Source organism: Melanostigma gelatinosum (genome assembly GCF_949748355.1).
Source record: "Melanostigma gelatinosum genome assembly, chromosome: 8".
NCBI lineage: Eukaryota > Metazoa > Chordata > Actinopteri > Perciformes > Zoarcidae > Melanostigma > Melanostigma gelatinosum.
In genome coordinates, this window is record NC_136641.1 from 2379312 (window position 1) to 2394624 (window position 15313).

The window sequence follows — 15313 nt, forward strand, 5'->3', positions numbered from 1 at the left end:
TAGTTCGGTAAGCAAACTGAAACGGGTCCAGGGAGGGAGGAAGGGTGGATTTGATCTGCTTCATGACCAGCCTTTCGAAACACTTCATGATGGTAGAAGTCAATGCGACGGGGCGGTAGTCGTTGAAGCAGGCTGGAGATGACTTCTTCGGCACAGGAATGATGGTGGTTTCCTTGAAGCACGTGGGAACAACAGCCTGGCTCAGGGAGGTGTTAAAGATGTCGGTGAGGACATCCGTGAGCTCCTCTGCGCAGTCCCTCAGCACACGACCAGGAATGTTGTCAGGTCCCGCAGCCTTGCGGGTATTAATCCTCAGCAGTGTGCTCCTCACACTGGCTGGGGACAGGCACAGAGCCTGGTCGTCGGTGGGGGGGGTGGTTTTCTGCGCAGGTGTGTTGTTCTGTGCTTCGAAGCGTGCAAAGAAGCCATTGAGGTTGTTAAGCAGGGAGGTGTGACTGTCACAGGTCTGTGGCGGTAGTTTGTAGTCCGTTATGGTCCTAATGCCCTGCCACAGGCTCCGTGAGTCCCTGCTGTCTTTGAAATGTCCTGTGATTTTCCTGGTGTACAGTCGTTTAGCTTTCCTGATGCCACGGCACAGGTCAGCCCTGGCTGCTCCCAGCCCAGCTGGGTCTCCAGCTCTGAAGGCGGTGTCGCGAGCCTTGAGCAGTGTGCGGACCTCCCCTGTCAGCCATGGCTTCTGGTTGGCTCGGATGGTGATGGCTCTGGTGGTAGTTACATCATCAATGCACTTGGTGATGTAACCTGTGACTGTCTCTGTGTATTCTTGAATGTTAATGTGATGGTTGTAGGTGGCTGCCTGCTTGAACATGTCCCAGTCTGTGGTACCAAAGCAGTCCTGAAGTGCAGCTGTACTGTCCTCTGGCCACACCCGTACCTGTTTTGAAACCGGTTTGGTAACCTTTACCCTTGCTCTGTAGGCCGGTTTCAGCAAGACCGTGAGGTGGTCGGAGAGGCCAATGTGGGGGAGGGGGGACGCCTTGTACGCTCCCTTGATCGATGTGTAGACTAGGTCTAATTTGTTGTTTTCCCTGGTTGGAAAATCAACATGCTGGTATATTTTAGGCAGAACAGTTTTTAGGTTAGCATGGTTGAAGTCTCCAGCAACGATGAGAATGCCGTCTGGGTGTGCTGTCTGTTGCTCACTGATGGCTCTGTAAAGTTCACTGAGTGCCTCCTCTCTGTCCTTGTTGTTGGGGCTCGGAGGTATATAAACAGCCACCAGTAGAATGGCTGAAAACTCCCTCGGCAGGTAAAAAGGACGGCACTTTAAAACCATAAACTCCACCAGCGGGGAACAGTGTTGGTTAACAACAATAGCGTCTCGACACCAAGCATCACTGATGTAAACACACACACCGCCGCCGCGGGACTTTCCCACGCTAACTATGTCTCTGTCTGCTCGGTAGCATGTTAGCTTGTCCAGTTGAATAGCGGAGTCCGGGATGTTGTGGTGGAGCCATGTTTCCGTGAACACGTAAACACAGCAGTCCCTCACCTCACGCTTGGTTCTGAGTAGCCGTATATTGTCCATCTTGTTGTCCAGTGAACGGACATTTGCCATGAGTAATGTTGGAATTGCCGGCTTGTGTGGGCTAGCCGCTAGCCTAGCCCGGATACCTCCACGCTTTCCCCGCTTTTGCTTCCTTTCGCACCGCTTGCGCGGTCTCCTTACCGGGTGAACATTTCATCCAAACACATTAATCACCATCTGTAGACTAAGATTCAACACTCCTCCACAACAGTTTTAATAGAGTACCTCAGAACATAATGAGAACAAAACTTTTGCAAGTAAAAAATAAATGTGGAATGTTCTGAATTCTACTGTGTAAATGAACTGGCCTCTGCCTGTCTCATACTCACATCTGTGAACTGAGGTCTCTTTGATCCATCACTCTGCTGCAGGAACTTTTCTTCCTCTGGTGCCATTCTGTAACATCCATCACAAACCAAAAAATAAACACTGCACAACTTGAAAGTATATGAACATGGTTAATTCAGCAAGAATTCACAGCAGTAAACATACCCTCCCTCCACAGGCACAGCAGCGTCATGGTGGTGGTTTCCATTCGATAGCTTCTGCAGCTCCATACTTATGACAGGAACATATGTGGACTGATTCCGTCACATAGATGGAATTATTTTGAAAGGTGAAAATCTGCAAAAGAGGAAACAAAACTCAAGAACTTTCACAACAGCTCATGCAGAATGTTTGCACATTTATCGTGTCATATTGACTGTAGAACACTGACCTCATCAAACTGCTTTAGCTGGAACTAAAATATGTTTTGTACATATGTATAGCCACTACAGTTAAAAACATTGTGATACATTACTTGGTGGGGACTGCTACTGCATATTTTTAACCCCGCTGGCTTTGGCCCACAGTGAAAAAATAATAAGCATGTTTAAATTGGTGTTTGTCAAAACCAGACATTACATCTGGTCACCCAATGACTTTGGTGCAGACATTGACCAAACTTTATTTCAAACCAAATTATTGACAGATACTAAAACGCATGCTGAAGGTTCCATTTCAAATCAAGTCAACTTTATTTTTAAAACCCAAAATCACAAATGGTCTTTACAATCTGTAGAATATATAACACCAGATATCCGTCCACCCCTGATTTAGATGTGGAAAAAAGCAAAAAGCCCTAACAGCAATCCTTTAAGAACGCTTAAACATTTCACAACTATGCACAGGTATCAATTTCATAAAAAGTAAAAAACAACAACAACACAATGCCATTTGTAAGCATTATGACAATCGTGCACTAGTTCATACAACAGGTTGCTTTATATATTAAGTTGTATAACTTAGTTCAGGAACAAGGAACCCGCTCCGAACGTATCTCATTTCCTCCGCACAAAGTATTTAAGCACAGCTGACTGTTGACTTTCTCTTTGAGAGTTTGAGTTTGGTGTGGAAAGAGGTTTGACAGAGGGAGACAGCGAGCACGAGACAAACGTTTATCAGATCAGAAAACAAGTTCAATATTTTGGCTTTGACAACAACTTTTTGGATTTTAGATTTTGGCGGTTGACATAACCTGGTTTGGGATTGGATTTGGGTAGCGAATCAGGAAATGGATGAGGATGATGATGTGGATTTTGATGGCCCCAGTCTCTCGAAGATGAGCATGTTGGTCTTAGCCCAATAGCCCTGTCTAGGGAATTGAACAAGAAGATCGAAGAGGTGGAAATGGCTAAAGTCTTGAGAGATGGAAGCTTATTGGTAAAATGGAAGAACAAAGAAACAAGCTATGCATTTGGAAAGTATCTGTGAGAAAATGATGAATTATAAAAGATGTTTGGGTGAGAATTGAGTGACACGGTGGTGATAACAGGTATTGTAGACAAAGACCTTGAAAACTCAAACGGAGTATTTATGGGGGAGAAGCTAGCAGAAGGAAGAGGGTGCTGATGTGGTACGAAATGCTCACCAGAGAATGAAGCATACAGTACAGTGTTGCAAACGCAACCCTGAGGCTGGCTCCTACCCCAACCAATTCCCTAATCAGCCAGCATATATAATGCACCTGTTGGCATGGCCTCATTGTTTTTGGCCCATGTCCTGTATCTGTGGTGGCTTGTAGTGTTTATAGGTTTACAGAAACTCCATCATTGCTGTCTGAGTGGCATATGTATATGTTAGTACCCCATACATATACATATGTTAGCATATGGGGTACTAATTAGGCAAACGTTTGTACACTAGATGTCTATCTGATGGTGCTGTAGCTCAATTTAAAAAAGCGATTCCATCTGAATTTAACTCAATACCATGCCTCAATATAACAGGACTCCTGTGATAACTTTAGTCCATCCCAGGTTGATGATCTTGTCGATAGTGCTACAGCAGGGGTGTCAAACTCATCTCCACTCTGGGCCACATCAGCATCACGGTCGCCCTCAAAGGGCCGGTTGTAACTGTAAGACGGTGTAACTAACTTCTCCTAACATATTGTTAAATAACTCTCTGCATTTGATTATTGTTTATTCAAGTGTAAAAATATTGTACATGCAGTTATATAAATGAAAAATGATATTTAAACACATTTCTGTTATTATAACATAAATCATTTTAATTTAGGGTTAAGAAACCCACATGACTCTATCAAAGATCAAACTGTTAAATAAAATAACAAAGACAAATATCAAACACAAGTTATGACATTAACTTTGTTCAAAGCTGTTTGTTCACCTCTCTGCATCACTAATGTTCCTCCCTGTCGTCGTCCTGTGCATGCAGCTACATCCAAGAGCTGCTCACTGAGAGTCAGGTCTGATGAACATGGATAGATGATGTATCCGTGTTGTCTGTGCTTTCATCAACAGTTCATTAGAAACACAAGTACCTGCTCGTCTCTCAGCTAGCTGTGTTGTTAGATTGCTGCTAGTTCATCAACTCGGTCTGCGATGGTGTTTCTTCACAAACTGACATTTGTAAAAGTCTGTATCTGGTCGGAGCTCTGCTCACATACCTTCAGCATGCACTGGGCTGTAGCTGTGTGAATATATTCTGCTGTGATTGCAGTCTGCCTTTTAATTCTTGGACAAGAATTGATGTTTTTCTTGGAGGCTAAATTTAGCTCCGTGTTTGGTGTCAAAATGCCGACGTGAATTGTATCCTTCATCACCGACACGCCTCATAACACAGAAGACAGACACGTTTCTCTCCTTGAAGCACAAACTTGTATTCACTTTCACATCTTTCATAACATTTTCTTCCCTCTGCATCAATTTTTCTCTTCGTGGACATTTTGGGATTGTTTGTCGATCTTTTTCAATTGTTGGAAAACCTCTTTTCGGGCTGTTGCCTCTCCTGTCCACCTGCTGTGATAGTTTTAATGTCGGTACACAGACAACATGCTATCTCATAATTTCAACTTTCTATCTCACAATTTCAACTTTCTATCTCATAATTTCGACCATGGGGATACTTTTATTTTCAAGTCTAACTTTTAATTATTCTTCCAAAAAAAAAAAGAGATTTTTATTATTTTGTTTAATTTATTTTTTGCTGGCGGATTCGCGGGCCACATAAAATAACGTGGTGGGCACATGTGTGCTACAGGCTCCTCTAAAAAAGAATATAGTAAAACAAAGGAGGTTCGCTCCATGGTATAACCCTCTAACCCGCAAAGTAAAGCAAACATCGCGAAAACTTGAAAGAATATGGCGTTCCACTAACTTTGAAGAAACTCGGTTAGTCTGGCGAGACAGTCTTAAGATATTTAAGAAGGCCCTCCGTAATGCTAGAGCAGCCTATTATTCATCATTTCACTAGCTTAGGCTCCCACCTCGGCCGGAGCGAGCCTTCGTCGGTTGTTTGGAGTGTGAGGAATGGTTGATGGAGATTTGGCCTGATGCGGTTTGGGAGAGGCTTAGCTGAGGATCCACAGCGGCTCCCGGGCCTTGCAGAACCCCCAAAATAAGCCTGTGCGCTGGTCGGCAAGATCGAGTGAGGATTTGTGGGTCTAAAGATGGCGTTGGATATGGCCGAACCGATGTTGGACGGGTGTCTGCAGGAGGGCTGAACTCCGGGAATGGGAAACGAGAAAGCCATGGCATTGCGGTGACAGACGTGAGCTGCATCGAGGACGCGCCCTTGGCGTACGGGTGTCGCAGCGTCATTTGATGATTGGGTAACCGACTGCTAGGTTGTCAGGAGTTTAAGGGATGGACTTGCTGGGCCCTCCGCGGCCCCACGTGATGGCCGTGTCTACTATTGGTCAGATTTCATAGCATGGGTTGAAACGACTTGGCATCTGCTTGCAAGATCCGAGGCTGGTCTACGCAAACGTCATCCGTCGTGGAAAACCCCCCAAAAGACGGCAGAGGGAGCGACATCGTTGTTGGCCAATGTGTGGGTCCATCGCTGGAAGCTTTTTTTTTCTCTTCTCTTTCTCTCTCTTTCTTCTTCCTTTTCTTATTTTTCCTTTCTTTTCTCTCTTCCTCTCCTTCTTTCTCTCTTTCTTCTCTACTTCGCTGTCTTTCCTTTTCTTCCTCTCTCTTTCTTTCTCTCTCTCTTCTTTTCTTTCTCTTCCTTTCTCTCTCTTCTCTTTCTTCTCTCTTCCTTCTTTCCTCTCTTCTTTTTCTCTCTCTCTGCGATTCGTTGTTGCTTGCTGCGGTTCGTTCAGTGGTTGCGTTGTTGCATTCAGTGGTTGCGTTGTTGCGCTTCGAGAGGGGGACAGCTTAGAGAGGGGGACAGAGGCAAGAAGACCTGGCAACCCGGTGCCAGGAATCTGCCTAGTGGGAAGAGTATGCGTAGTAGGAAAGATAGGGGAGGGGGACGGAGGAGAGGGAACCTGGCAACCCGGTGCCAGGAATCTGCATAGTAGGAAAAGCGGGATAGGGGAGGGGGATGGAGGAGAGGGAACCTGGCAATCCGGTGCCTAGGTACGGCAGAAGAAAGGTGGTGTAAGAGAACAGTAAAGGGACAGCTTAGAGGGGGGGACAGCTTAGAAAGGGGGACGGAGGAAAGAAGACCTGGCAACCCGGGACTTGGGGGTTGGGGGGCGGATGTTGGCGTTACCCAGGTGTGTTGTGGATGCAGGTACGTTTGTGTGTTTTTTTTTTTCCTGACGTGACTTTGGGAAAGTTTGTGAGGAGTTGGCACGGTTTGCTTTGTTGCGTCAACTCTTTCTTTTCCCTTTCTTCTCTCTTTTTCTTTTTGGTGGTGCAGGGGGATGAGAGGTGAGGCGCTGCGACCTGGCAACCCAGAATTTGTGGGTTGGGGGGCGGAGCCTCGGGGTGCGTGGTGGCGTCACGGTCGTTGGCGTCGCGCCGGAGTGTTTGCATGTAGGTACGTTGTGTTTGTTTGTTTTTCCCTAACGTGACTTTGGGAAAGTTGTGAAGCGTTGGCACGGTTTGCTTGTTGCGTCGATGCTCTTAGCAGGCGGACTGTGGTCGAGTTGGAGATCAGCTGGCACGTCTTCGATGGGGGACCTGGCTGGAGCTGGTCTTTGAGCGCTGCGTGCCGGGCAGCCAGGGTCGTCGGAGGCTCGTTCCCGAGCTGGGTCTGGAGCGAGCGAAGAAGGAGAGAGCTGGATTTCCGTTTCCGTTGGGAGGTAGCAGGTCTCCCTCTGCCGCCGAGATGTGAGTAACAGGAGGACGGCCGTGAGTCCGACTCTTCGTATTGTCAGATCTCTTCGTATTGTCAGATCCTGGCGGGTGGATGCAGCTGGTCGGCGAGGTGGAGATCGCGGGTTTGGCTGCCCGGACCCTCTCGATGGCGGTTGGCGTCGTCCTCTGCGTGGTGTTCCGGTTGCCGTAGTGTTCCGGTTGCGAGTGCAGAAAACGCGAGTGTGCCGAGGCTTAGAGTGGGTAGGTATTTGTAGGAGTGTGGCCGGAAGTGGGCGAGTGGCTGAGGTGTGGTCCTGCTCCTGAAATTCAGCTAAGTTTTATCTCCAATAATAGAGAAAAAGAAGAACAACCCCAGGATTATCTTCAGCACTGTAGTCAGGCTGACAGAGAGTCACAGCTCTGATGTGCCGTGTATTCCTGTAGACCTCAGTAGTAATGACTTCATGAACTTCTTTAATGATAAGATTGTAACTATTAGAGAGAACATTAATAATCTCCTGCCCTCAACTAGTACCGATCTATCCTCAAATAGAGTAACCTTAGAAACAGCTGTGAAACAGCTGTGAACCCTGATATATATTTAGATGGCTTTACTCCCATCTTCCTTGACCATTTGACTTCAACAATTTCTTCATCTAAACCTTCGACCTGTCTCTTAGACCCTATACCGACTAGACTGCTTAAAGAAGTTTTCCCGTTAATTAGCACGTCTTTAATAGATATGATCAATCTGTCTTTACCAACAGGCCATGTACCACAGTCCTTCAAAGTAGCTGTAATTAAACCTTAAGCCCACTCTTGATCCAGAGGTGTTGGCTAACTATAGACCGATCTCTAACCTTCCCTTCCTCTCTAAGGCTACATCCATACTACTCCGTTTTTAAACGAAAACGGGGTTTTAAAACAAAAACGATCTCCATTCACACGGCGTTTCAGCATCGTTTTCAAATTGATCTCCGTCCAGACTAACACGCCTGAAAACGAATATCACGGGACTATTCACGTACACTGGGCACGCGTGGTTGTCAATGTAAACAGGAAGTAGATTGGTTGCTGAGTTAAAAAAAATACGGCAGAGTAATAAAGTAATCTTTGATAATGAAAGGTTGCGTTTGACACTTAAGATCTTCTCTAAAATCTTCCTCTGTAAACTCAAACAGACACAGTTCGTGGAAAGTTTTTTAACTTTTATTTTTCAGACTTAATTACAATGCCGCAGGTCTTGTAATTAAGTCTCTCTCTCACATATCAAATTTACTTTAAAATCAATACTTACATGTAAAAGTTTACTCGATTATGGGTCCATAAATGTGGTCAACACACATCCCTCACTCGTTTACTCGGTTTCATTGTGTCTGTTCTCAAGGGCGTAGGTTTGGTCTCAGCATTGGTAGGGACACTGCCATGTATCTATTCTTCAGCACTTATTAGGCTATAAATAAAGTGATTTCCTCCTTTATGCAATTATTAGTAGTGCTGGGCAACGATTACAATTTTTAATCGCGATTAATCGCATGGATTTTTTTGCGATTAATCTCATTGTTATGGCAAAGTTCAATAATGAATTCAAAAGTAGTGTATTGCGCACTTTTATTTTAAAAGTACTGCTATATGAACAAAAGGGCGATAACATTTGGTTTGCAAACACTTCAAACAAATTAGGTGATTTTTAACAGCATTATTCCCTTTACACAGTAGCAATAATATTTCTTGCAATATCTGTGCTCAGTGTGTGACTTTATGTGAAACGTTCCACTGCTGTGCAACATGAATAAAATATTTCAGCACATTTCAGCAAAAATGTCTGTCTTGTGTCTTTATGACAGTCAAAGCATGTGAATGCAGCTCCACTGTTCATCAATATAATGCTGTAACTCCGAGGTAATTATGGTTACCTGCAGCGATCAAAGAATAAAGACACTTTACGCACAATTTATGTGTATTTTCCCTTTAACTCACGAGATGCAGGTAGCATGTTTTATACTTGAGAATGCTGCAGCTCATGTACTAACAAAAACTAAGAAAAGAGATCATATTACTGCGCTCCCTAATTTCAATGTTACTTGTGGTTCCTAGAGTCTTAAAAAGTAGGATGGGAGCCAGAGCCTTCAGTTATCAAGCTCCTCTTTTGTGGAATCAGCATCCCGTTTCAGTCCGGGGGGCAGACACACTCACCACATTTAAGAGTAGGCTTAAGACTTTACTTTTTGATAATGCTTATAGTTAGGGCTGACTCAGGTTCATAGTTAGGGCTGACTCAGGTTCATAGTTAGGGTTGACTCAGGTTTAGAGTTAGGGCTGGCTCAGGTTTATAGTTAGGGCTGACTCAGGTTTGCCTTGGACCAGCCCCTAGATATGGTGCTATACACTGAAAAAAATGATTCGGCCCCCCTCTAAATGTTACATGTCTTAATCTACTATATTTCATCGATTTTAATGTGTAATTGAATCCTACGTATCTTTTTCAATTAATCTCAAAATGTACTGCGCTCGTTTAAAATGAGTTAATGAGTTCAAGTAAACGTAATGAGAAAAAAATATGTAGGCTACAATTTAATTTCCACATGCTTTCCTGTCGCTTTCCTGACATGCAAGAAATTCAAATTCTGAAGGCGCGGATTTTTTTCACTCTTCTGTTTTCTGTTTCTGTTAGAAGCTCTGTACTGCCATCTGTCCACAGGTTTCAGTTTTCGGTAAGTAAGCAATTTAGAACTTTACGTTAGGGGTGTAACGGTTCACAAAATTCACGGTTCGGTTCGGTACGATACAGTGGCGCCACGGTTCGGTACGTTTCGGTACGTTTCGGTACAGGAGAAAACTATAAATACCAGAGAAATGTACTTGATTTTAAAATATATTTATTCATTAAAACTAACATCATAAAGTTATTCTTTGACTTTTAACAATGATGGAACTATAGCTGAGTGACTCATCTTCTCGGGTGTCTTCTTAGCAACTCATAAGCATAAAAAACAAAAACTGCTCCTTAATGTTATGTAGTATTGTTACTTACATCTTCTCCATCATCATTTTAGTATGAACAATGATGGAACTAAACCCGAGTGAACGTTGCTATTCATCTCTCATTCAGTGGTCAGGTGATGTGTGTTACAGTCAGGTAGCTTTGTGTAACCCTCGACGTTCAAAGTTGTTCTTTGGTGGTGGGCGTGTCAGAGAGCACGCTGTCCGTTACGTCATGTGGGTTGCCAGTTTGAGAACAGTGGCTCCACCGAAAACATAATATTTCCCACAATTTAAGCTTCTGCATTTTCCAAATGCACTAGTATTATTATACTATTACTATCATTATATTATACTAGTATTAAAACTTTTAATTTCTTTTAACTTGTCTTGTTCTGTGTTTTTCTGTCTAACTATGTTTCTTGTGTTGCTGCCTGTCTTGGCCAGGTCTCCCTTGCAAAATACATTTTTAATCTCAATGGGACTACCTGGTTAAATAAAGGTTTAAAAAAACAAAAACAACATTTTTTATTTTTTTATTTTTATTCAAGCGTATTGTTACACCCCTACTTTACGTGTGTTATATTTGTTCTAAAACAGAGTTTTATTCACACTTTAAATAGTGTTTGATAGAAAAAAGTATTTAGCTAACACTATCAATTGTGTGTTTGCTACTTTAGCTAACGTTACAACAGCTAACGTTAGCTTAGTTGCTACTTTAGCTAATGTTACAAGAGCTGACATTAGTTTAGTTGCTACCTTAGCTAACGTTACAAGAGCTAGCCTAGTTGTGTGGTAACATAATGTGAAGGTGATATGTATGTTAACATTAAGCTAACATGATATTGCTCTCAAGTGGAATGCTAGGTTAATTCAATTTTAGAAGCTTTTAGTGTTATGATGTGGTGTGTTCATGGACCCAAATGCAGACTCAGGACAGCAGAGTTCTATTTCAAAACCAAGGTTATTTATTTCTCTCAGTCAGGGGAAAAGACAGGAAACAGATAAAGTCAGTAGGAGGCGTCTCCACGCGCTCCGCATGGGTCCAAGCCGGAAAGTGGCTAATCCTACTGAGCGGCAGACGAAGCCAACAGGAATACTGTCACACGACAACACAGAGGCGTGTCCTCGCGCTCCGCTCGGATCCTAGCCGGAAGGTGGCTGGTCCGCGTCCGTGGCTGGCAGGCAGGCTGGATCGTCTGTGTGATACCCGGGGCTCGACACAGGATCTCCAAGACTTCACAGTTGATCTCCGAGGAACGAACTGGAAGGCTTCTTCGTACAGGTAAAATCCCGAGGCTCGACACTGGATGGCAGGCAAGTTGAAAACAAAACGGATCGTTGGTAGCAGATCTTCAGAGAGTGAACAAACGGACAACTCACGGGTCGGAATACCAGGACGGACTAACAACTGGAATGAGAGTGACAGGAGTATTTATGTCAGCTGGAGATGATCACAGGAGATGAGGCACAGCCAGAGATGAGCAGTATTTATATTACTTGTATTTGAAATCCGTATTTCAATTACTTTTGAGTATTTTCTAATTTGTATTTGATAGGGCCGATAAAAATCTAACGTAATTTGTAACAAAATACTTCAGAGTGGAGTAATTTTGTATTTAAAATACTCAAAATACTTTCTCCACGAATCAAAAAACAGTTCACGAGTTCAGTCTTCAGATCTTCAAGTTCAACGGATTGTCAGTCAAGTTAAATATGTTGTTTGAGTGTGACAGATGTCAACTAGCTTGATGTATAATTTATGTCTGGGTGTGGCTTCATAGCCGATTGTATATACATGGTGATGGTTATAATATCAAGCTAGCGATCGATGCTAACATGCTAATGACGCTAGCATGCTGTCTAGGCTAGTGCATAGCCAGTGTTTAGCAAGTTAACTTATCAGTCGAGTAGCTAGCTATAGGAAGAGGGAGATTGGGAGCTTGTATGTTCATGATGACCTTATCAAGAGACGTCTCACCAGTGGCGGCTGGTCAATAGAGGGCCATGGGGCCTGGTCCCACCATGAGCCACACAAAAAAAAAAAAAATAATTATAATAATCATAAATTATATAAATTATCAATATTTGTGTTTTTGAACTATGGAATGTACCCAGTAATATGTGTAAAATATGATATCTGCGCAAAATATATGCTTTTCCTGCTCGTCCTCTCCACCTGTGTGCACGACACGTCTGAGAACGCACGCTGGGGGGGCCAAATCGTTTTGGCCCAAAAGAGGCGGGTCTATGAAGCAGTTTAGCCAATTGCTGATTAAAGATATAAATGAGTGACACACAATTTAGCCAATCAGCGCCCTCAAATAGATTCAGAGTGGGGCCAGAACGATTTGGCCCCCCTAGCTGCGCGTTCTCGTCAGGAGCAGTCTCTACAGGCGAGCGCCTGCCAAAAAAACAAAAAAACATTAAATATCCAATTTATTTGATTTAAAAGGCATATTACGAAAGTATTCTTAGTTTTATTACTTCATACATTTTACAGTTGGCCAGGTGGACAACATGTCTCAGCAAGATGATGTTCAAGAAGGACCATCAACAAGCACAGATGTGCTTAGTTACACTGACATTCTGTGACTGTTCTTCCTTTTAGTGGGCTTCACCAGAGCTTTGTGTACATTATAAAGCCCAAACCTGAATGCTCTGCTATACCAAATTGTGAGAAAATGGAAAATCCAGAAAAAAGTATTTCCTGTATTTTAAATACAAAATACATGTATTGTATTTTGTTACATTTTTTGGCACCAGTATTTTGTATTTTATTTTGATACATTTATTTGAGGGGTATTTTGTATTTTGTATCAAAATACATTTTGATGTATCTTTGCCCATCTCTGGGCACAGCTACGGAGAGAGGCACGGCAGTGGGCGGGACTCGTAGGAGGACACGACTGAGGGAAATACAGCAGAGTTAGACATAAATCCTTCACAAACATGCATGCAAATGTTAATGGACTATTTAATGAGTTGTAGACTAGCCATGCTGATTGCCAACTGTATATTCCTGACTGGTTGCAAGTATGTTTTCAAATCTTTTCAGTATGGCAGAATTAGACAAAGCTAAATGTGAAATCAAGTTAGTAAATGGTGCTGAAAATGCTCACACAAAATAACTCCTCAGTAAACGGAGAATAGAAAATCTGACATACAAACATTATAAAGTTGATATTGTGAATAACTGTGGTAGCGGACAGTAGCCTTTTTCCAGTAATAGCCATGTTTAAATAACCACACAGCCTCCAGATCTAGTTCTGATTTTGGGCATTTACCTTAGATTAATAGGAATATGTTCGACTTGAACACACTGTACACCAATATCCATGCTATCAAAGACTGTCTTGGTTAATCAGGAGGTCAATTTGTGAATGTATCTGTACACAGTGCTCTTTGTCTTTTTTTGTTGTGTAAAACAGATAAATGCAGAATTCCAGCGCATCACAATCCTACTTGAAACTACTTTCATGGTGCATTTGGGCAGCCATTTACCACATCTGACATTTGTTTTCCAGAAGAAGGAGATGAGGAGGACAACACAAGCTTAAGGGCAGATTTGCCCCGGTTCATGATGTGGTGTGTTCAAGGACACAAATGCCGACTTGTTTTTTTTTTTTGTTTTTTTACAGTTCTACAAATAGTTATTTCTCTCACTCAAAAACACGCACACAAAAAAACTCTTGAACAAGTTTTGTAGAACAAGTTTTGTAGAACTGGGAAAAAAAACTGGAAAAAAATTCGCCCTTGAGCTTGTGTTGTCCTCCTCATTGCGCTGTCCCCTTAATCTCATAGTATCCCAGCCTTTCAGAACCCATTGGTGATGATGGATTCTTTCACACTGTTCCGGGCTGTTAGGATCCACTGGCAGACTTGAGAAAAAGCTGATCTTCTCTGCTCATAGCTTTGAATAGCATTTACGGCTAACTGGCTTGGCCAGTTGCTGCTAGCACAACAGCTATTCAGAGCTATGAGCAACAACAGTTATTGCCTCATTGCTTTTCGTTTGGTAGCCGTGAGAGACCTTAGTCTGTAATGCAAGTATGACTGCATGAAAAGATGTACAAAGATATATTATATATTCGCTAGTGCTAATCGCGGTTAGCATTTCCCCATTGGCCGTAATGTTAAAATTAGCTTAGAAGCTAGCGAGTCGGACATGTACTGTTAAAAGCATCTTGCCGTTCAACCTTTTTTGTTAACAGTTCTAGTGAGAGGTAGGTCAAAGGTACTTCATCCATATTGTAGCAACCCTGTCAGTAACAGCTGGTAGCAGAGGGGTTGCTTGTAGCAACTGTTCTGTGTCGGGAGCTAGTAAATGTTGTGTTAGACCGGAACCGGAAGTTGCGGTTGTTGTGGCGGAGAAAAGCTACGGAAAAATCCGTATATAAAGCGCACTGGACTATAAGCCGACGCCTCAAAGCGTGGGGTAAAAAGTAGCGGCTTATAGTCCGAAAAGTACGGTACATTGGCCTTGCTCAATTAACCTCATAGCCCCCTGCCTTTTCCCTCAGCTCCTATAAACAAAGCCCCACCGTTTACTGCAGCCTGCCTCTAGTTCTCCAACCATCCATCAGCCCTAAACCAGCCACCACCCAGCCGACTACCTTCGGCCCTCTCCCCAAAGGCGTAGATAGGAAAGACAGACTGGTCCTCTCCCATGGCGGTAGGATGGTTTGCAATACGTTAGACCAGGGATTCCCAAAGTGTGGTGCGCGCACCCCTGGGGGTGCGCGACCTGCCTCTAGGGGGTGCGCGAGAGGAAAAATGTAATGGCGGTGCAGTCCTGTCTCCTAAAAATTACGTTCCCCCAAAACTAAAATGCATTCTCAATTACGTTTTACCACGAACGTATTTTCTCCCTGATTACGTTTGTGTTTGACGTATTACAAATACGTTTCTCATCAACATATCTTTGCCATACTCTTGTCTTTATTATTTTTCTGTGATCTGCCTCGCTTCTACCCCCGCCACCCACGAGTTGTTGCCCCGCGGCCTGTTCCGAGGGCTGACAGACCTGACGATCGGGTGCCCCGCGGCGGGGGCGGCTGGAGACCTCGCGTCCCGGCACCAACGGGTGAGCGCCCGCCACTCGGAACCATAAAACCAAGTCCCGGATTTCACCCGGGGGATATTCTGGAGGTATTGTGGCCGGGTGATGTGCCTCGTTGCTGGGGAGGTATGAGCCGAGAGTGGCGGGGTGTTATGGAGGTATATATTACAACTCGGTGTT

At 43.6% G+C, this 15313-nt stretch overlaps 1 protein-coding gene across 1 annotated transcript in view; it reads right to left on the bottom strand.

The window, feature by feature from the left end:
• slc38a5b (solute carrier family 38 member 5b) overlaps positions 1-15313 on the bottom strand; it is a 40893-nt gene that overhangs the window by 20915 nt on the left and 4665 nt on the right. The window contains exons 2-3 of the mRNA XM_079274293.1: positions 2045-2176; positions 1882-1948 (exon numbers count right to left, since the gene is read on the bottom strand). Coding sequence (XP_079130419.1) covers positions 1882-1948; positions 2045-2109 — 132 coding nt within the window. The 5' untranslated portion in view covers positions 2110-2176. The remainder of the gene's footprint in view (positions 1-1881; positions 1949-2044; positions 2177-15313) is intronic.